Below are 23,909 nucleotides of genomic sequence, written 5' to 3'. Positions count from 1 at the left end.
CCCCCCCCCCCCCACTCTCACTAACTCATGCACAATCACAAACACGTGAGCACCAACACGTGTAACACAGTGTACTAACACACACAGTACGTCACTCCTGTGTACAGACACACACTAACTCTTCTTTCTACTATCTAATGTGTGATGGAGTGGAAATACATGAAGGGATACATGAGCTAAAACAACTACTGGCAAAGGCCAAAATCCATTATTTATTATATTTTAAAATATTAATGTTTTTTTTTCCCCCAAAATCCTCCTCCTTAAATAACTTACATAGGTTTGATGCTACTTGCTAAAAACAGACAGGCTTGCATGGGTTTACTTCCTACTTAATTCTGTATTTGATGACTGTAATTATGTAAAAATAATATCGGCCGATATATCGGTCGGGCTCTATTGTATAGCGCCACACGGGGCTTTAAAGTCATGTATTATATCCTCTGAGACAGGCTGCCTTATTAGGTACTCAGCTGTTCCACAAAAGTGACTGTGAAAAAAGGGACAAAACAGCTGATGACCTTACGTGACTAAACCTCTCTTCTAAACAGCTGGAAAATAACTTTTACATTTCATGTGCTCACCCTCTCTCTAACACCCTGTTGTTGTGTCTTTCTCTGCGCCCACTGCAGATTAATGTTAGTAATTATTGACACAGTCATCATGACTATCCATCATCGGACTTACACAAGGGTGTCAGCATTCAGCCCACACATTTTCCCAACCCAAACCCCTGCCAGTGTTGTGTTTCTGCGGGGGAAGCCCCACCTCCATCCAGCTGTTGAGGCTTTTACTAACACGGGAGATTCCCAACACATGGCAGAATAAAGCCTGAGTGAGAGTTCCCATGGAATCACTGTGTGACCTCTTCAACCTGACAAAACATAACTTCTGTTTGTTTACTGTTCGGCCTTTTTTTTGTGTGTCGCTGTGTCTGACGTTTGTTTGGTTGAAACAGCTGTTTCCATTGATCCGAGCTGCAGCTACCAAAAACACAGCAAATCAAGCCTGGCAGATGTGGATAACACAGTAACACTAGTTCAGCTTTGAGCGGAACAATTTGGAAATGCCAAGTATCCAGTAAGTCCCCAGCAGATGTAACTGAACAGATGGATAAAGGTTTTCGGTGAGAGAGAAAGGACTCTGCTGCCTCCTGGTGGCTGGAGCACGAGCTACAGGCGGCAGTTAAGAGCCGCTTGGGTTTTAAATCAACTTTATGTTAGAAAACCGCATGCAAAAGAGTCCGTGTATAAAAATATTGGGAGAGATGAAGAGAATATTGTAATTTATTGTTTAACATAGAATTCTGAACACACTCACAGGGTAGATTGCAGAACTAATTTACAATAAATCTTATGATTGCAATTTTTATGATTGCTGTACAAATAAAGAGCAACAAATAAAAACAAATAAAAACAGAGCTGTAAGATTTGAAGAGGGATGGACGCCTAAGTTTGCCTCTGACATACACACATTAATATGTAGCTTAGTCCGTGGGGACTTGGCTCAGAAACTGAACCGTAGCCAGATAAAGTCCTGCAGGACCCAAATAAAGAGTCTGGACGGTCCACCTCCTGGGCACTGCCTAGTGGCCCTTGAGCAAGGCATCAAACCCCTGTTAGCTCAGGGGGAGCCTGACCCCATGGACAGTCCCCTCGCTCTCTTCGCATCTCTTCAACTGCATGTCTATAAATAGGTCCTGTGTGTGTGTGTGTGTGTGTGTGAATAAAAAAGGCAAAACATGTAGATTAATGGAGATAATTCTTCTTCTTCTTCTTCTTTTTCTAGTAAACTAAAGTTCAGTTGTAATGATTTAACTCATCCAACAGGTGGACCCCTAACTGCATTGAGCTGCCAGTGTGGGGACTCACTGTAAGTCACATTATTTCTGCTGTTTGTGTTTGTCAAAGCAGCAAAATGAAGGCAGATACTGTGTCCGCCTGCATGAGATAAAAAGCTGAAGCTGATGACATTAGACTGGGAGTCACCAAAACCAACAGACATCTTCATCCATCTCGGATTCATTTATTGTCATAGTTCCTTGTGTACTCACATATCTGGTCCACTTTTTGGACAATGACTTTGTGTGTGTGTGTGTGTGTGTTATGAACTGTAGTAACACAATATATGCACAACTTAGGAACACCAATGCATGACACTAAAGCACTTCTGCGTGTGTGAGAGTGTGTGTGTGTGTGTGTGTGTGTGTGTGTGTGTTATAAACCTCATTGAGATTTGCAGCATGCCAGCTGCATGAGCTCAGCAGTCAAGAACAGAGCTTTGATAACCTTCACTCTCCCTCACACACACAGACAGACACACACACACACACACACACACACACAGACACACACGCACACACCTGCTACTGTGGTTTGAAGATCTGTGTTTACAGTGCGTCCTCGGGGGACACGTCACGTCCAGAACAAGGACAATCCAGTTGAACATGAGCTACACCCTTCGCAGAAACAAAGTTCTAACTGTTTTCCACTTTGTAGATTTGTTTGAAGGCGGTTTGATTTTCTTTATTAGAGCAACAATGGCACTTCTATGATGTCTTTTTTTTTATACAAAAGTGAAACGCAGGAACTGTGAGAAGTAGAAGAAAACTGATTCCACTTCTTGTGTTTTCATTCAGTTCTGGGGACAAACTCAAATTATAAGCAAAGACATAAGGTATCCTCCTAAACTATGACAAATATAATCATCTGAGGCCAAATCTTCATTCTGTTTACCTTTTAAGGGAATAATAGCGCTCTGTTGACGTGCCCCCGCACACACACACACACACACACACACACACACACACACACACACACACACACACACACACACACACACACACACACACACACACACACACACACACACACACACACACACACACACACACACACACACACACACACACACACACACACACACACACACACACACACACACACACACAAGCCGTGTAGCCTGAACTGCATTACAATGAATGGATACAAAAGCAAGTTCCTGCCCTCAGGGCCAGTTCTCCAAAAGTACCCTTCCTTTTCTTTTTTCCCTGGAAAACTGCGGTCCTGACCTGCGTCAACATGCTATTGTCAAATTAACTAACCCCCTGTATCCCGGCAACCGCTATAGAGAGAGGAAGTCCACGAGCTTGTGTTATTAGGAGAGTGTGAGCGGAGACTGTGTTAGAGAGTAGGGAGCGGCTGGATCCCAATCATAAAGCATCGATGCATCCGTCTATACCATAGATTTAATTAGTGATGGGAATTATGGCTCTTTGAAGGGATCTGGCTCCGTTCCTTCTGAGAGACACTCGCTCTTTTTTCTTTCTATTTTAAGGGACGGGGTGTTACTAGGTTTACTGTATCTGCAAAATAATCACCAGGATAATGATGCGATTATGATAATGATAGGCCAACATCTGGATCAGAGTCAAACTTAGACATACCACCAATATGATTTCATTTCCCATGTATGGCTGAGGTTAAGCAGCATTGCATCACTCATATTGCCAGACCTAATAATTTAGACTAATTAAGCATGTTTGACCTATGATTGGACCTATGATTGTAAAGTGTGCACATAAATACCTTTTTTATTAATCAGTGTGTTTATACCAAGCCTTAGCCTTTTTAGAATACCATGACGTTACATTATGTTTGGTATAACACCTTAAATCATGGAAAATCATCAAACACTATTAGCACGGAGTCACTGCCCAAGTTCATTTCCAAAAAGTGGTTAAAAAGTGGAATATGTCTCAAAAGGTCTCCTCAAAAGGCTCTTTATGTTATTATCAAAGTGAGACATTTCTGGATCATACTTATACATGTGTTATATATGTTTGATCATCCTATTATTCTGTCTTGTATGAATTTATCGGGGCGGGGGGGAGAAAAAGGATTTGGTCAAGACACGGCTCCCATTGTCCCGTAGTATTTTAGTGCTTTATATAGAAGCTGATGGAATTATTTTAGATGTAAACCCTTATTTTCTTCGCTGCTACAGCAGTCACCTTCCTAAACAAATGCATAGACATATGCTGATTTACTTTCTGGGAGAGGGTTACATTTAAAAATTCCCCCAACCTATATGCATCCCTTGAATATAAGGTTTCTGGTTAGCATAGCTTAGCACAACACTGGAAACAGCTAGCCTGGCTTTGTCTGAATAACAATAAAAAAACATATAAAAATGCACCTACGAGCACCTCTAAAGCTCAGTGACAACACTTTATGGTTTTATCATGTTTAATCTATAAACTCTTGTAAAACGGCATATTGTCATTTGTCTCATCCACACACACACACACACACACACACACACACACACAAGTGCGTGGCACTATCTTTGTGGGGACACATCATTGACATAGTGCCTTCCCAAGCCCCTTACCCTATCATCAACCATCACAACTAAATGCCTAACCTTAACCTTAACCCTCACCCAAACCATAACCTGATTCTAACCCTAACCCTAAAACCAAGTCTTAACCCTCAAACAGCCCTTTAAAGTTGTGGGGTCCAGCATTTTGGCTCCCCAAAGCTGTCGGGACCCCACAAGTATACTGAACTCCCGGGTTTTTGGACCTCACGAATATACATTTTTTTGTGATCAATTTTTTTATATTCAGAAATTATCAAAAGACAAAAACAATACACTGAGACATTGGAATGTGTCCCGGGAGGAGGGAGACAAAACAACACATGCAGAAACAGACACACACAGACAGACACAAGACAAGGAACCAATCACATGCACAGGTTAAAGTAGCACAAAGCTAAAACCCGGACCTCAAGGAGTTGGCAATGTTGCGCCAAGTGTCCAGGGTCTTACCTGGCACTCCATGAATGGACATGTGCGTACATGCACATGTACATGTACATGTACATGTGCATGTGTGTGACATCCAAGAAAGGAAAGGGTCCATGTACGGACACACATGTCATGAGGTGGTTTCCGACGGGTTGCAATCATTTTCTTCCAGCAAAGAGAGCACGTTTTTGAGTTCTAGAGAGCGGAAAGGCTGACAGGTCATTCAGAATCAAAACATTGATGACCCCACGAATATAGTTAAACAAGAACACACACAAACACACACACACACACACACGCACAACCAAACCCAGACGCCGTGACACAGGAGAGTGACTCAAACTGATGTAAATGAAATCAGAACAGGCTTAAATGCAGCCTTTTCAAAAGGGTTTATTTGCGCTATAAATCTGTTCTACAAACAGTGGTCCCAGGTGCAGTTTTTATGAGACCATTTAGGTGACTGTCTGTACACACAACTGAACATCATTTATCCAGGACAGGGCGATAGACACAGCTTGTATAACCAAAATGTAAACAACATTTTCATTCCAAAACTTAACAAATCCTTTTTGGCGAGAAGAAACAGCAACATTAGTCGGTGGCCATCACTTTGAAAATGCAGTGATTATTTTCTTTCAAATGTTGATATTTAGTAAGAGTGGGAGAGTAAGATTTACTTTCCATTAGTTAAACGGATTGATTTAAGGTGTTTGGCATGAATACTGGTGAGGTTCATGTTCCTTTAGAGGCGGAAGGACAGGCACTCTTTAAAATGATAAAGTCACTTCAGATACAAATACTATGCTTCTGCAAAATGCCGTCTGCAGCACATTGAGAAGATAAAACAAAGACACTGATGTCAAGATTTAATGACACACACACACACACACACACACACACACACACACATCCCACTGTAAAACACCAACATCTGTACTCAGTTAGATCACAGAGTGAATGCAGGTGGTGAAATGCACGCGTTGTCTCAGCCTTTCTTTCAGCAGTAGATGAAGAAGCGGGCGGTGGCGGTCAGTCACTTCACACCTTTCCCAGACAATCGGAGACTCAAACCACAAGCTCTGTGCTAATGACAGGAACAATAGCGTCCAAACGCAGCTGCATCGGTAATCGGTGTATCGCTTATGCATTGCTCAATGTATTTTCCGAGGGATGATAACAACACATTGTCTGTCAATACGACATTAACCTGTAATTTTTTTAGATTGGCCTGTATTGGGCGCCAAGAGAGCTCAGTTGGTAGAACGGGCGCCCATGTATAGAGGTTTACTCCTCAACGCAGCGGGCCAGGGTTCAAGTCTGACCCGCGGCCCTTTGCTGCATGTCATTCCCCCCCTCTTTCCCTCCCTCCATGGCTTCATCTGTCCTGTCAATTAAAGGCCTAAAATGCCCAAAACATAATCTAAATAAAAATATAAATATTAGAAAAAAACAACTGAAAGTTAAAAAAATTTAAAATAAAAACGACTGAAAAAGAAAATAACACTGTTGGCACATATCAACCCCAGCAGGCACAAACAACAGTCTGCTAAATTTCGCAGATTTTCATTCTGCATCATCGCTGAAAACCGACAAAACTAAATGGCTGTGGTCACTGACGGGTCTAAAGATTAGGGAGGCGATACTGGGACGCGTACGCTGGTTTGATTCCCCGAGGCAGCAGGAGTAATCTGGATGGATGAATAAAAAGGGAAACACTTCTCACTCCTCTCCTTCATTACTTTGTCTACGGTAGAGATGGTCTCATACCGTTTTTTTGCTTCCTGATACCGATTCTGATCCCTGACCTTGAGTACTGATCCGATACCAGTGAGTCATATATATTTTATTATGTTTTAACAACTGTATACTATGTGTATATAGTATATTATATATATTATTATTATTATTATAGTATATTCATACCCTGTATGAATGTGGTACGATTTCTATCTTTGTTGTTGGTCAGGCTAGTTATAGCAGAAAAAAGAGAATAAATAAACTACTTTAACGTAGATTTTCTTCTTTATTACGTGGTATCAGATCAGTGTAAGAACTCTAGTACCCCCTGATACGATACCAGCATTTGAGGCAGGATCGGGGGCGATACCGATACTGGTATCTCTAGTCTAAGGAACCTTTGAGCAAGACACATGAACTCCGTCTGCTCAGATCAGTGGCCACCACACCAGACTGACGGTGTACGGAGTAACATGTAGGTGTTAAGGTGAACAGTGACTGTGGCAAAAAAGGGCTAACCCCAGATAAATTAGGATTTCTACTTCATTCAATGCCAATCATGTGATTATAAGCATTCAAGTGTTCAAATGATTGAAATATTTGTTAAAATAACTGTAAAAAACTGTATTTGTGTTTATTTATATTATTTGGGCCAATGACACGTTGCATTAAAGCGTAGAACGCGTGTGTGGCCGGGTTGGCTCATCTGGTAGAGCAGGCGCTCGTATACATGGAGGTTCATGCCTCGACGCAGACGTGTGTGTGTCGTATGTGACAATTTCCTGCATGTCTTCCCCCCCTCTCTCCCCTTTCTCACCTAGCTGTTATTAAAGGCAGAAAAAACTCAAAAATTATCTTAAAAAATAAAAATGATAGACTGCTTGCAGTGATTGGCTGCGAACAAAACCATACAAATAGTCTTTTTTTCACAGATCTGGGTACAATGAGGATCCAACGCAAGTACCATTTGACTGGAGAATCTTTCAGTATGACTTGGTCCCGAGTTATTTTAGGCAATACCTTAAAATGTACCCTACCCTAACAGCTCAAGCAGATGTTATGATACTTTGCAGTATCATAACAATATGTTTTTTAAATTACTTCATTGACAGCTGTCAAATTGACCACTTATAGCATTAAGATGGTGCTCACACACATGGACACGCTACAGCACAAGAAATAAATGTCATTCTATCAAACAGCCTTTAGAGTTTAAAAGATACCGATGTGCAGAGACTGCTCTTGTTTTTCTAAGCAGTGCTCTTCAAACATCTACCAGGTCCTGGTTTGGGAAGCTGTGAGCTGAATATTCCCCCCCAGTGTGCCAAACCAAACATAGAGCACGTTTCCGCATGGTTTCACTTGACGTTATCTGTCTGAAAACAGACATTTCCACTACAACGTGATGGTGTGAGCACACCGAGGCCATTTATACGTTGATTTTGTGTTAACCGAGCACCAGATGGGAAAGGTTTACTGCTGGGAGACTGTTGGGAAAATGGTGACCACATTAAAAAGTCTATTATTGGATCTCATTTAGTTTCCTGCAATTGTTGGTTGTTTCACAATCTCAGCCAACTGGCACCTGCATAGACCAAAACAAACAAACAATAGAAGCACAAAATACTGCTTGATACTGGAACCGTTGTAAAGTTACGTTAAATACAACAAGAGAAAGTATTATTTCATGGACGAGCCATAACGTGTTCAAACAGCAACAAAGACACTCTGAAAAAACATGTTTCCAAGTCTGTTTTGTTTCTAAAGATGATTGCATCAATCAAACCATGCAAATTACTCATCATCATCCTCAGTCAACCCCGTTGCCTCGTCAGTAACACCATTACGGACATGGAGAAGCTGTTGACCTCTAGCCTTCCAGAGGCTTCTCTGTCCTCCTGTCACTACACAGACTAAACCCTGAGACATCGACCCCAGCTAACCTCAGACAACCCTCATTCAGACCACTGATGGATAAGGTAACAGATAGGGCCTCAATGTCCCAGCAGGTTAGGGCAGATAGATGGACGGATGGATGGATGGATGGATAGATGGATAAATAGATAGATAGATAGATAGATGGTTAGATAGACAGATAGATAGATAGATAGATAGATAGATAGATAGATCATTATTATGTAAGGATGAAATGCTCACTAGTGCTGGGTACTCAATACTTTTGAGGCATCGATCCAAATTACCTCTTATTTATTGAGTATTGAAAAAAGCCTCGTCATTTAATACCCAATTTCAATATCTGAGGAGTAAATCTCAGTGTCAGTGAGCCAATTAACATGCAGCATGGCTCTACCAAGATCTAATAATGTAATTTCTTTTTGTTTTATAAAATTGGTATCAAAAAAAATATCCTTTAGGAACTAGTATCCAAGTCACAGTATTGGGATCTGTAACAAAAATCTCAAACTGTTCAAAATTGTTTCGATCACATGTTATTTGTGAAGATATGCAAATAAAGTTGAAAAAATGAATAAATAAGAACATCAGTGCGGCATCAGGGTGAAAGGTTTAATCGCTAGAGGTCAGCCAAAACAAGAGCGGTCGCTCCAGTCCGTCCAGGAGACGGGAGTACGAGGACGGGTGACTGACCTCGGCAGATGAGTCCGTCCTGGCTGATGGCCAGCTTACACACGCTGCAGTGCTTGGCCTTCTTGAAAGTCTTCACCCGGAACGTATGGGAATGAAGAGCCTCCAACTCCTCCGGCTGCAGGGACCAAGACAACAAGAGAAGGACAAAAAAAGAGGTGGGATGTTAGTGTGGAAGAGACCTGATAGGACTTCAATGCGTCCAGGTGAGAGGAGTCCTTTTCAACCATTTTTGTTTCTTTGTTTATTTTAAGTGCAGGTGTTTCACAAAAGAATAACACATTTTTAGTTCATTTAGAACACAGTATATGAAAACTACCTGCTCACACAAATAAAACTATCAATGCTCTAAATACATCACTGCTCATATTCATCTCATTAGTGACACCTCGTCCAGATCAGACTTAGAGAGACTTAGACTTAGACTTCTCTTTATTGATCCTTTGGGATGACTCCCGCAGGAAATTGAAAGTTCCAGCAGCAGTTTCAGCGAGAACAAAGAAATAAAAAAATAGATAAAAAGACAGTATAGAGACAACAAAATACCAATAAAAATAACAACAATAAGAACATTCGTCAAGTAAACAAAGAAAAGACCATAAATTATTATTAAAGTGTCAGTGTTTAGTCCAGTAGTAAAAATCACGACAACTTTCAGCGCTCTATGCTTAAAAAAACCTGCATGACGCGGTCAAAAGGTCCTTTAACGGGGATTAGGTTGGCAGAACAAAAAGCTAGGTAAAAAAAGAGAAAACAGGCTGATCTCTGTGACTTCCCTTCTTTCTTTCCACCTTGAACCTCCCTCCCACGCCCAACCTTTGTCCTGTCATCTCATTTCCCCTCTTGCAGGTGTGTTATGCAACTGTAGGGAGAAACTCCCTGACAGTTAAACATCCCCCCGCGTCTGTCTGCAGCCGGCTGGTCTTCCTCTACTGTACACCACCCGCCTCCACTCCTTTTCCTGTCTGCTTTGTAAACTTGGCATTCAGCATCGCTGGAGAGAGCAAACACAAAAGTCAAGCTTTGGAAGTTTGATGGTTTCCTGCTGTGTCTTTACAAGAAACCTGCATCGTGTTTCCATTTGCCCCCTAATGACCGACCATGGGGGAGATGTGACATCATCTCTGTGGGGTATTTGCTCAGCTGGTCCCCATTTTGACTTTGAGGTTCAGCCCTGTGGGATAGGGCGGTCCAATGACAACCAACTTGGTATTATTTTTATTATTATAGTACGATACAATGGAATGACATTTATCGTAACCTGATAACAAATTAAACAGAGTCAGCATCAGTGAAACAAAGAAAAGAATAAAAGGTTAACTGGCCATTATTGCTTGACACAATCCCCGATATACACAGATAACACAACAGAACGACAACTAATGAAAAGCAAAAGATACCGTTACTTTTATGACTGTGAAAGTTAAAGATTATACTGTAATATAAAGAACCAGAAGAGACAGGGGCAACATGACGAACATTTCTAATACATACATATTTATTTTCATTTCTGTCTTGAATGATGAATGTACATATGTACTAAACCGGGATTAAAGAGAAAAAAGTGGATGTGTTTCCTAGGCAGGATGTGCCAGGTTAGCATCCAGCCATGAGGCTTACATTAAGAGTGTGTGTGTGTGTGTGTGTGTGTGTGTGTGTGTGTGTGTGTGTGTTGGACAGGGCTAACAGTGGCCATGTGGTCGGCATATCGGGGGACTACTCCCAGGAATTTTCATACAGGGAGACCATAAACTATCAAAGCATTGCATAGAAAGTATAGAAGCTTTATTTCTGAAGAAATTGCCAGACTTAACAGCCACAGTAACTTAACAGTAACCTAGAACCACTAATGACACCTTTTGTCTCTTCTTATCCATCCTAAAAGATAACATGACCGAGGGTGTACAATCACAGTGCAGACGCAGCTCACTGAGAAACCAGACTGAGTATCTGTTGGACTTTCCTAACTCCTCAATTCACTGCTTGTCTCCTCTGTCCTTAGCTGAAGAAATTGACTCAGCAGAAAGAAAGGAAAGCCCATTGATGGGTTATTTCCAGCCAGGGCAGGACCTATTTATTACATAGCCTTCACGCCGGGACCGTTTTGTTTTCACAGTTTGAGCTGTTGAACTCAGGAAAGAGGTACAGGGTTCCTTTGGGTAACTATAACAGGTATAAGCACTCATTTGTCCCTCTCGCAGTTAAGCTCATTAATGAGCAGCAACGAACCTATGACTATGAATTTATTAATGCATATCTGTGATTGTGATCGATGAATAGGATGAATGAAATTGTTTTTTTTTTAAGTATGGCTTTTATCTTATTTAGTATAGAAAATTGTAAATCTGCATTTTTCACCGGCCCATGAGTCGCCCGTATGTTGACTGGACGTTTGTCCTTTAATGGTTTTTAACCCCGTGGGTTGCCGTTGTGTCTGTAACTCTTGCAGCTAAGTAAGTTACTCAATGTCCAAAACAAATTTCTCCTTAGGGAGACCAATAAAAGTACTTTGACTTTGACATTCAGATGTAGAGGAATCAGTCTCATTACATTTCCCATTTACATCTCCTTAACAATATTTCATTTTTTATTTATTTGTTTATTTGAAAAGGGGACAATGTACACTGATCAACATTTGAAGCAAATGTGAGGGTACCCGAGTTAGCCATAGGCTAATTTTCATCGGCAGTCCCCTAGCCTGATGTCATTAGGCATCCTAAAATAATAAACAGTTATAATACAATGAAGATATATATATATATATATATATATATATATAAAGTTTACTGGTGATGTTGAGTCCTACTCTGCTTTTGAAAGACGTTTTATGGTGTCTTCTGTGGAAGAATTTTATCAAGTTCAACGCTTTGGCTACGTTGAATGTGTAATGTGTGAATCTTTGAACTGGCTACACCTGCTGCACACACACGGCATAGGACAGTGTGGGTCAGAGGCGAGGCAGTGAGCTTTTGCTCGTTTTTGTTCTTTCTTCAGTTTTTTGGAGCCAGCACAGCGATATGAAACATGAATCTGCCGTCAGCTGTATTCATATGCTGCAGGTAACACGAAACAAGAAATAAAAACACTAACTCTCAAACCCAACTGCCGATACGCTCACTGGCCGTCGTCGAGTCGTTTCCTGTATATTGGTCGTTTAATTTAAGAGACATAAAGACACTTCATGGTCCATTTCTGTGTACAACGCACTTCACTTATATAAATAAATATAAATAGAAGACCATCTGCATATGTTATCATTGTCCATGTTGTTCTTACAACACGGACAGGGAGTTACATTAGCAGATTTGTAGGATTGAGCGTCTTTTGGGGGTGGATGCATATTAGTAACTGCAGCCATGTTTAGACAGACATGAGCCCAACTTAGAAAGAGTGTCAGTTGCCAACGTGTTGGGCTTCATCAGGAAGATGCTGAGTTGTAGCTCACCTAGGAGGACAGTCCTGCAGCAACCCGGGTTCAAATCCGACCTGCAGCCCTCTGCTGCGTGTCATCCCCCCCTCTCTTTCTTGTTTACTACTGTCCTTATCGAGTAAAAGGAAAAAAGCCCCCAAAAATGATCTTATATGGCCTCATTGCAATGTGACTTCATTTTACCTTCATTTAAAAGGTGCAGGTGCAGGTGCACAGCACTGGTAGAATAATTTGTCATGTTTTCACGACAAAAGGTAAAATTACAGTCAACATTATCATTTGCAAGAGTTGTAACATCTTTCCTCATATTATTTTAAATGTTTTGGTTTAGAATAAGCCTTCAAAGCCACGGATCCATCACTCAAACAGGACTTCCTGGATCGTATATCATAGTCTCACCGGTACCCAAAACACACCAACACCAACACAGCTCCTTTACAGAAGGAATAACAGCGTTTTAGAACTGTATTTCTTTACCGTAGAGTTGGGGAACTTGTAAAAACAGAATGTAAAAATCTATGCAGCAAAAGCAGAGATATCCTGATTTATAGTCCCTAATAAGGGTCAAGCTATAATTACCATAATGCAACTTAATAGTGTCTTTTATTGGACCTATCCTGATGTTATGGGCCATGTTATTCACAGAAGACTTTATACAAATATTTTTACAAGCCGAGTACTCAACATTACTAACAAACAGATCTCCATGTGTAAAACATGTGGACTGCCTCTTTTAACTGCTTTGGGAATCCACTTTAACTGCCTGCAGTTCTTTGAAAATAGACTAACTAACAAATAGGAGAAGAATAGAAAATATCCTTGGTAAATTTATTTGTTCGTAGAAACCCTTTATGTTCCTTTATCGGTCTTATAAGAGTGTTAAGACTATGTTTTAAGAAGTTCCTAGCTGACTGCAATGGACTTCAGACACACGGAGGGTGCTTATAACACCAGACTCAGAGTCTAGAGCCATGTTAGGTGCTCCGTGAGGCGGTTCCTAGGCATGGGCGGCTGCCCGCGGACACTACCCACGCCTGCAGGTTCTGTTATGGGAGGTGATCCACAAAAGCCTTTATCGTTGGAACTATGGGATGTCGGAGCAGAGAGTTTATTTTTTAATTATATAATTATATAATAATTATTAGCTAACGTGCTTACAATCCCAATGCTAACAGGCTGATGTTTATCAGGTTTAATGTTTACCATGCTCACAATCTTAGTTTAGTGTGTTAGCATGCTAACATTGGCTTGTTACACTACACAAAGCGGCCTGGAGGCTGTTGGGTCTTTAGTTATGCAGGTATTTGGTCATAAAACCAAAGCAAAGGACAGATTAGAGTTTTGACCCAATGATGGCGCAAGAGGAAAAGTTAAATGATCACCAAAGTCATTAAGACACACCAGCTGGGAACCATGGGAGCCCACCAAAAGTGGTGAGACACATCACTAAAAACTAAAACTGTCAACCTCGTGGTGATGCTCAAAGAAAAGTTAGCTACAATAAATTAACTTAACATTAACAGAAATAAATTAACAGAAGATGTGTAAGAAAACTCGTATTTCAGTGAACTAACTTTCTGAAATCTTTGAAAAGCATTGAGATGCTGTAGTATGGTTCCCTGAATAATGCATATAATACATCACAGATTCTCAAAATTGGTGTTTTTCACAATTCATGCAGTCATCTGGAGGGCAAAAACGCAGACTTTACCTCTGGTGTTTATCAAGCTCAGTTTATCAGTTCAGTGTTTGTGTTTCAGAGCCACATGGCAACAGAAGGACAGTCGAGCCTTCATTCCATCTCCCGGCTACGCCTTACCGCTACATAACGTGATTAGCCTAATCTAGTTAGGCTGGAATAATGGCCACGGCTGTGCAGGACGCGCCATGTTGGCAACGGGACGTTTCTGGGGAGGGCTGAAGGTCTCTGCCTGGCATCCATGCTCGGTGTTTTCCGAGGCACCGCCATACCAAGGCGCCGGCTGGCACCTGCTGGGTTGGGAATCTGAATATGGATTTCAGGGGATTTGAAAGCGGTGATAAGTTGGTTTTAATGCTATTTTGACTGTATGTAGTAATTGTGGGTGATTGTGTTTCCGTCAGTCAGAACTTCTGCGTTTTAAGCAGGACTTCAACCATTCCTTCTTTGTCAAAATGACACCACTTTGTGGGAATGAATACCTCTTGAATAAGACAAGGCTCAAGCTGTGTTTTGACCAAAAACAATCCTCTGGTTTCACTTCCAGACTCTTCAGGAATCAACTGTCAACATTAAAGGAATCAATACCATCAGAAGGAATACGACCCGGCCCCAGGCAGGTGTTAGAGGAACACCCTCTTTAAACGCTTCTGTCAAAGTGCCAACTCTCCAACCATGTCATCCAAAACGGTCATTAAGACCGGCTACACACCGGCTGTGTTGCATGAGTGTGGCGTTTCTGTTGGGTGTCAGCTGTGTGGCGGCTGCGTGGATTTTTCTATGTCCTACACACCAGGAACGTGTCTGATGCGGCCCTCCTGCTGCAGCTAGGTGACGTACAGGGAGGGCTATCTCGGGACGTAGCATCGTCAGATTCGGATCTCCCTTGTTCGACATGTGGGGAGAGAGTTGTTGAACATAAATATGTAGGCTACTGAGTTGATTAAAGCAAGACAGTGTTGGCAGTATTGACCAGAAAATAGGTCACAGAATATATTGTTCTGTATGACAGGTGTAATATTTGATTATTAATTAGTTAATTATTATTATTTATTTTTTTAAAGTGCCCATATTATGAAAAAATCAATTGAATGAGGCCCAACATGTTATCCTATGCTTGTTTACTGTCAGATCATGCGTCTACATCATTGCATGTATAATAATGGTCTAATGATATAATAGTATAACAGTACCAGAGGACATTTTTTTGCTCTGGGTTCTTATGGGTACATTTTACTGATTATGCTTGCATTCTTTTACTTAAGTAACATTACTAATGCAGTATTAGTGTAAAAGTATTTTTAGAGTGTGGGATTAGTACTTTTACATAAGTAAAGGATGTGAATACTTCCTCACCACTAAGGAACATTACGTAACAAACACCTACTCTTTAACAGGAAGATGAAGCCACCAATGTTTCGTATTCCATGTCTGTAAAGGCTCAAAACTTAACTCTTATACTTTCTCACACACACACACACACACACACACACACACACACACACACACACACACACACACACACACACACACACACACACACACACACACACACACACACACACACACACACACACACACACACACACACACACACACACAACAATCCTGTGTTACAGAGGAATGATGTCTCAATCTAGGAGTCTATTCAGCCTTCTCAAACTCTCCCAGCCTCTACCTATTCACACACCACAGCTTATCCATAGGATGGGCACTGGGGGGGGGGGTCCAGTCATCCACTGGTATGCCACTTGTCTTGTTTGCATATTTTTCATTCTCTTATTTCTATTTCTGGGGTAAAATGGGTAAAATAAGGTGCTAGGAGTATGTTGTGCATGGAGATACTCAAATATGAATTCCCTCTAATTTAAGGGTTTAATTACCAATATCAAGGGGAGTGGTTAGTTGTTCAACACATCCTTCTTTGCAAAGGCAAACAAAAGAAAGATTTCTTCAGCAGGATTGTCCTCTTGCCCTACACCAGAAATCCATGTTCCAGTCATTTAACCTCCAAATACTATGTAATACTAATACGGCACACACCAATATGGCAGGTCGCTTCCTTTTGTGAGCCCTTAATTGTTTCCCATCATTAGCAATGCACGCGGCACTCAGAGTTTGTTTATTGTTTGGGGGATGGCTGGAGTGTACCGGGAGTCTCAGGGGCAGATATGGGTGACTGGAAGGGGTATGGGGGTGGGGAACACCGAATTAAAGAGTTAAAGCCAACCCTACCAGTGCATTCAGAGATGTGGCCCTCGCTGATTATTTTCCGTTTCAACGTGTTGCGGGACCCATGCAAATGACCTCGTTTTCTCAAATAGGCCACAAAGAAAGGAAATGGTTTCAGACAGGCAACTAGGACCCCCGAAAGCTGGGGTCAGGGTGTACACATACCCCCCTCAGCACAGGCACTGCAGCTCCTGGGAACAGACTCCGGTTCCCTTAGAGACACAAGCTTAATCTCCTGCCTCACACTCATTAGCACGCACAGGCAAAACAGGCACTCTTATGCAATGAAATGTGCACACACACACACACACACACACACACACACACACACACTTTAACAAACCTTTTACATCAAAACACACATGCAAAGAGACATGCTCAGCAATCCCTCAAATATCTTGCACTCCTTTTACACTTTATCCCACTGCAAAAAAGTCTGGGGAAAAAATACAATATAATTACTGTAATAAATGTAAAATATTTCCAGCCAGAAGCTTTTCAAAATGCTGGGTTGTGTGTTATTTTTATCAACACAGTGGTGTGTGTTTGGGTTGGGCCCGTCTACAGCTGGCTGCAGAGTTTCTCCTAACTATCAGAGGCATTTTTGCCCAGTCATTTTTAATTTCACAGGAATTCTAGGAACCTTCAAAGGAGGTGCTGAATTGCCGTACCTTAGCTTTACTTCAGCTCCGACCTCTACTCTTGACATTTTAGACCAAAAGTCCAGTTTTGACAGCCTCAGCAATATTACCCTTAACATAAAACTGCAATATAGTTTTGGCTACTTAAGGGCAGTAGAACAAGCTGAAAACATAACACTGAAACATTATCACTTCATGAAGTTGATATGGCGACGTATTGAGACATCCAGCACACAGACCAACATTAGCATTCAGTTAGAGTTGTGTTTTTGGCCAACACAGGAATGTACGTCCAATATTCACTTTTTTTATTAGCTCTGCTTTGGTCTCCACCAACTCCTGAGGGAAATAGCTGTTACATTTCCTAATATGTCCTCCAGCTGGCCCTTACTTCGTCTGCCTGCGTGCTGAGGTGGTGTATAAGTGTATCAGAGCTTTTTCTCCGTGAAAACTGTTACAACTTTAAATGGGGTTGAGGTTGAAGAGAGCTGGAAAACTAACCATCCATTAATTAATCAATTATTACCATAATATTTTGATTGTGAAATTTTAGTGTAGCTTTAATGCTTTGCCTGCTCCGGCTAAATGACACACAGGTTTGAGAAGAAATGTGAAACAAACTAATCTAAAGTGATCTAAAACACAGCTGGAACTGAATCTGGTGTCAGATGGATTAAAATGTTAAGCAGAGCAACAAGTTCCAGTTTCTTTAGATGTTCTGGTACACGTGACCTGGATGTCAGGATACTCTGCCCAAATAAAGACAGGCAGGAGATGAAACAGCCAGACAAGCAGACAGGAAACAGAAGATGAGCGACAGACAGACAGACAGACAGACAGACAGACAGATAGACAGACTTCCTACCCCCATACTTTTGGGGCCCTTGATCGGCTCCCACCCATCTTTGAACTCACCCTTCATTTTGATCTGAACTACACACCTGTTAAGTTTCGTTACTATATTTTGCGTGGTTCTCAGGCCAGGGACGTGTAATGGGGGGGGGGGGGGGGTAATGGCCTCATTGTGGCCATTGCTCATTGTGGATCTTGGCCTTCATCTGTCATCTCAACTACACACCCGTGACGTTCAGTGACTGCATCTTGCACTGTCGTGATGCTTTTGCAGGAACAAAATCTGACCAGAGACATAAACACACACACACACACACACACACACACACACACACAGTAAAAACCATACCAGCACAATTGGACCAATGATGTGAAAAACACACCTAGTTCATAAAAATAACATATGTGAAACTAATAGTTGAGAAATGAAATGCCCGGTTATAATTATCATTTCTCAAGTAAACAAACTTATTTAAGACATCTGGAAAATTGGTATTTGTCAAATGCTGAGTCACAAATTGTAGATAGTAATTATCTCATAATGGAAATATAGAATGGTGAGCAGCTTTGGTTTTGTGTGTTAGGTTATGTTATAGTACGGAGATAAATCCTTCCAGACTCTGCTTTGCGACACACATTCCAGCTCAATAAGGTCATTTTCTCCTTAAGTTTAGAACTCAAAACTATTACCTCAACTGCTTACACACACACACACACACACACACACACACACACACACACACACACACACACACACACACACACACACACACACACACACACACACACACACACACACACACACACACACACACACACACACACACACCTCACCTCTGATTACACTGGCGTTCACTTTCAGCACTTTGTGCATTACCTCATATACACATAGAACCACGTTTTCATGTGTGTGTGTGTGTGGGGGGGGGGGGGTACTCACATGCATGTTATTTTGTCTTGTTTAGGTGAATTAGATTGGTCTAGATTTACTTTTCACAACATTTTCCAAACAATATTTATCATTTATGTTACCGTTTGATTTTTACTGAGTTCAGATCTTTAGTGTCCCACATGAGGACCTTCTTTTGACCAAGGCAGCATAAAGAGATAGTACAAGGCATTTAAAATGTGAATCATACATATAATACAGAATACAATAAACAATCAATGTCTGAGAGAGAAGCAGTTTATGTTACTTTGGATTACGTGTCTTTACGACATGTTTGAAAAACGGTTGCATCCTTAATATTTGGAAAAATCTCCATCAATGATCAGAGCACAGGATGTCTGTCTGTATTCGCTATGGATTTTAATTTCCATGCAATCTGGCCACCTGAGTTTTGCATAGTAGCGTGCTAATATTTGTTAATTAGCACAGCTGTTGCAGATGGGAATGTCCTTCATTTTGCAGGTTTTTGGTCATGAACCAAAATAGGTGGATAAAAGAACATTTTGACCAAATGATAGCACTAGAGTGTTGAAAATAGACACGAAAGGCAGCGCTAGATTGTCTTAATTAGTGTGAAGAAGAGTCCAAGGAGACGAAAGGTAACGTCTCTAAAAATAGTCATGAAGGGTAGAGCCACTGAGGGGGATCACGAAAGGTAGCACTAAAACTGACTAATTAGTGTGAAGGTAGTCTCAAGTGGGTTAGGGTTTTATCTGTCTTAATGTTTTTACTTTTAACTGTTTATACTTGTGTTTTATTAATTCCCTCTCAACCATGAAGACAATGTCATGGTGACACGAGAGGAAAACCCAGGGGATCTTCAACCAGATACTCTGGGAACCGTGAATGGCCGTGCTAAATTGTGTGCCAATCCATCCCGTAGATTTTGAGATTTCACAGAATTTTCACCCTGGAGACGGTGGCCTGTGTATCGTTGGAAAAATGGAATAAACTGCAAGTTTTTTTTGTTGTTTTTGTAACTTTCCGGACCAATAGGAGAAATGTCACGTTCCCCGTCACATGTAAACACGCCCAAATTGCAACTGTTTAACAACGTTAACGGCGTGTTTAAAACCGGGAAAGTTACGTTCTCCTGTTTAGACGTGAGGTGGTACTTCCTGCCACCTCTAGGGGGCGCTAATGCATGTAACGGGCCCGTGGGTAGGATTAGAGGGTAGGAATAAATGCCCAGTATTGGCGTACAATTCAAACACCTTGCAATGTGTCTCAGGAAGTCATCCACACACCACTCGAGATAATTATTACCACACTCAGAGCACAAACAGCCGAGCTGAGACACTTTTAGCTCTAGTGTAAGGAGGAAAGAGACAGACCTGCAACAACAGGGACAGTTGGACAAATGGAGAGACACACAAGACACGTACGAGCAGTCTGGCCTCCCTTCCGGTGTCCCAGTGATTTCCTACAGTCTGAATGAAGTCAATGAAAAGCATAAACACGTACACACAGGGCAGCACTACATGACCCCCCCCCCCCCCCCCCCCCCCACCAGACAGAGGCTATTATTCGTCCTAACGGAACCAGAAGACTAAATGAGACCTCTCCAGTCAACTGGGTTAATCGGCGAGTGAGCATGCTGCCGTCTCTCATATGGGACACCATATGCATGGGTGGACATTTAAACAAGACGCTCTGGGGTGACCACCACATGTCTCCATATGCTGGGTGTGGGTGTGTGTGTGTGTGTGTGTTAATGTGTGACAAATACTGACCTAAATGAGTGTGTAAGCAAGTAAAAACTCGTTTTTTGAGAAGGAAGACTTCCCAAGACACAAGACTCTAGCGCTGGGCAATGTATGGATATTATATAGACATCGTGATATGAGACTAGAGACCTTCTTAGATTTTGGATATCGTAATATGACATAAAATGGTGTCTTGGTTTTAAGGGCTGAATTACAGTAAAGTGATGTCATTTTCTTAACTCTAGCTTTTACCCACTTAGTCATTATATCACCATTACTGATAATTAGTTATCAAAAATCAAATGGTGTAAATATTTTGTGAAAGCACCAATTGTCAACCATGCAATAACGCTGCAATATCAATATTGGTCAAATGATCTTGATATTTCATTTTCTTCATATCACCCAGCTGTACAAGACACCCCTCATCTTCAAGTTGTATTTCATTCCCTTCTTGGGAAACATGAATTCTCAAAATGAGTTTGTACTTGCTTACACACTCATGTATCCCAAGAAGACTTCCCAAGACCACCCTCCTCTCCTGTTCTGTCCTGACCCCCTTCCCACTGGGCATGTTCCCTCCTCACAAGGCAGCTATTCTTCATCTTTCTCAGCTAAACAAGAGCTAGCAAGGGCCAACATGACCTTTGACCTATCTCCACATCTCTGCTTCCCTCAGCCTGACCTCTTCCCTCCACACTCCGCCCTCCTCTCCTCAAGACGCTCCCCAACTCCAGCTGCGAATCCAGCTCATCCTCCACTTCTCCTGTTCATCCACCTTTTCCCAGAACCCCCACTCCCTCTCACATCCTCCATCCCTCCCTCCCTCCCTCCCTCTCTCTCCCTCCCTCTCCATCCCTCTCTCCCCTTGAGTTGTCTTGAGACTATAAAGACCCCAAACAGTATCTGGACTGAAGGTGCATGGGAAAGACGCAGAGAGGCTGTCACTGTGAACTAACAAGGAAATCAATTAAATCCTTATTTGTAAAAGATAGAGTGTCAGGAGTGCTTTTAAAACCCGAGGTGCTAATGGGAGGGAATCAAGTACAAAACTAAATCCCTGAGGAAGGTTCAAGCCGATACGCGTTGGAGTTTTTTTTTTAAAATGTCTTGCCCTGTTAATGAAAGGCATTTTATCACTTTGTGTTACCAACCTCGAGTGAATGGACATGTTTTTTATGACATTTTGTGAGAAATAAGTCTTCCTCCTTTCCGTATTAATGAATTCCTTGTTGTGATCAGTGTGCAATCACGCGCCTCGTTTGATGGTTACAGGAGCGGCTTTGTGAAAACATTCCACAAAAACACACACACACACACACACACACACACACACACACACACACACACAGAGTGAAGGGGATGCAGTAGGAGACTGTGGCCCAACCCCAAAGTGAGCTCTGAGGACTAAAGACTCCCAGACTTCATCGATCTCAGGTGCTGAGTGAGTGAGTGTGTGTGTGTGTGTGTGTGAGGCCACATGGGCTCAGACAGGTAGAAATGGGATTGGGACAGCACTTCACCAGATCACATGTTACCTTGGCGATTAATCTCCGGATTTACCCATGGTCACTAACGTCACAACGCTTTGAACTGTGGGATATTCCCATGCAGACTCACGGAAAGGGTTCAGAAAGTGTGCACTCACGCGCTCACGCCCTTTGAAATTCGACTTTGGGACAACCCTAAACTCGTTCATTTAAAAGTTGTTGACTCACAAGAGAGGTCCATTTTTTTTTTTAAAGATCAAAATCAAAGCAGCGCAGGCTGAGATATCTTGACTTTCGGTCCACAGCGGGGGTCGAGTCCCAGAAATATTGGGATCATACGATTATTATAATGCAACTTAGCAGCGCCTTTAATCAGATCCGCCATAGTCCAAACCACACACCGCCATTTTCGATCGCCGTAACTCAATTTCAGTAAGGACAGCCGTGAACCGACACACAATAACAGCGCTGTACGTTGGTCTGAAACCACAGCTAAGCAAGGGTCACAACATGCATATCGGCCAATCATTTTGTTGTGTCTGCTACTTTTCAATAGATAGCCTACATGAAGCTTAAACGCTTAAACAGAGAATATACAACTAACTGGGGCGACCTCTAGTCCTCACCCAGGAGAGTGTGGGCCCTATGTAGGCTGAGTCCTTGGCAGCGGCCCTGGGTTCGAATGCGACTTGTAGCCCTTTGCTGCATGTCGTCCACCCCACCCCACCCCCCCCTCCCCCCTTTCCTGTCTTCAAGGTGCTCTTTCAATTAAAGCCCATAAAAAAAGAAAAGACAAAAAAATACAACTAACACCGCGCCCGTTATAGCTCTTTTTCCTAGGGTGGAAAAATGAGCAAAAAACTAAACATGACAAGCCATCACGATGGTGCGATCAGGGTTAACTCTGTGAAGAGGCGCCCGGATAGCTCAGTTGGTAGAAAGGGCGCCCATACTGTCTATATATAGAGGTTGGCTCCTCATCGTGGCGGCCCAGTTCGACGCCAACCTGTGGCCCTTTGCTGCATGTCATTCCCCCCTCTCTTGCCTTTCATGTTTTCAGCTGTCCTGTCAAAATAAAGGCTGAAATGCCCAAATAATAACTTTGTGAAGCTCCTCAAGAACCACAGAAGACATTGTTTTTTCACAGGAGTATAACCCTGAACCTTGTGTGTGAAATCAGTAGCTCCATCTACATCTAATAAGATAACACACGGCTGACTGTCAAACGGTGACTCAACTCACTCAGGTATCAGTGCTCCAATGTTAGTGCTACAAAAGAAATCAGAACGAGACTGTTGTCCTGAATATAATTCATGTGCTTATTAAATGTCGCTATGACTATTACCATGCATATGTTTTTACTCTGTGGCGTCAGCACTAGATAAATGTCTCTCCTCCAGTTAATCATTGGGACTCCAGTGTAAATGTACATACTGTACATCAGAAAGAACCCAAATAATAACATAAAGGAACACAAAGCACAGGTAGAGAAATGTTTTCCTCAACTCGCAGCAGTCAAAACACACGTGAAGTAAAGACCTATGAGTCATCTGCTACACAATAAAAGGAATTCAATTGTTCCTCCCACCACCAACAGGATAAGGCAACATAAGGTTATGAGTGTGGTAAACACAAGCTTAAACAACAAAAGACGGATTCCCCAGAAGGCTCTGTTTCAACAAGCACACACACACACACACACACACACACACACACACACACACACACACACACACACACACACACACACACAC

At 41.9% G+C, this 23,909-nt stretch overlaps 1 protein-coding gene and 1 long non-coding RNA gene across 11 annotated transcripts in view; both read right to left on the bottom strand.

The window, feature by feature from the left end:
* tns1b (tensin 1b) overlaps positions 1 to 23,909 on the bottom strand; it is a 202,280-nt gene that overhangs the window by 133,761 nt on the left and 44,610 nt on the right. For all 10 annotated transcript variants that reach the window (XM_034884543.1, XM_034884534.1, XM_034884539.1 and 7 more), the window contains exon 2: positions 9,160 to 9,274. In XM_034884543.1, the coding sequence (XP_034740434.1) occupies positions 9,160 to 9,274 (115 nt within the window). The remainder of the gene's footprint in view (positions 1 to 9,159; positions 9,275 to 23,909) is intronic.
* Positions 4,341 to 5,096, bottom strand: LOC117952349. Its single transcript, XR_004658394.1, has 2 exons — positions 5,058 to 5,096; positions 4,341 to 4,586 (listed from the first exon to the last, which is right to left on the bottom strand). It is a non-coding gene; the product is annotated as an uncharacterized LOC117952349 (long non-coding RNA).

Source organism: Etheostoma cragini, chromosome 11, assembly GCF_013103735.1.
Source record: "Etheostoma cragini isolate CJK2018 chromosome 11, CSU_Ecrag_1.0, whole genome shotgun sequence".
NCBI classification, from domain to species: domain Eukaryota; kingdom Metazoa; phylum Chordata; class Actinopteri; order Perciformes; family Percidae; genus Etheostoma; species Etheostoma cragini.
Note: the sequence above shows the minus strand (reverse complement) of the source record. Positions and strands in the feature narration are given on the sequence as shown.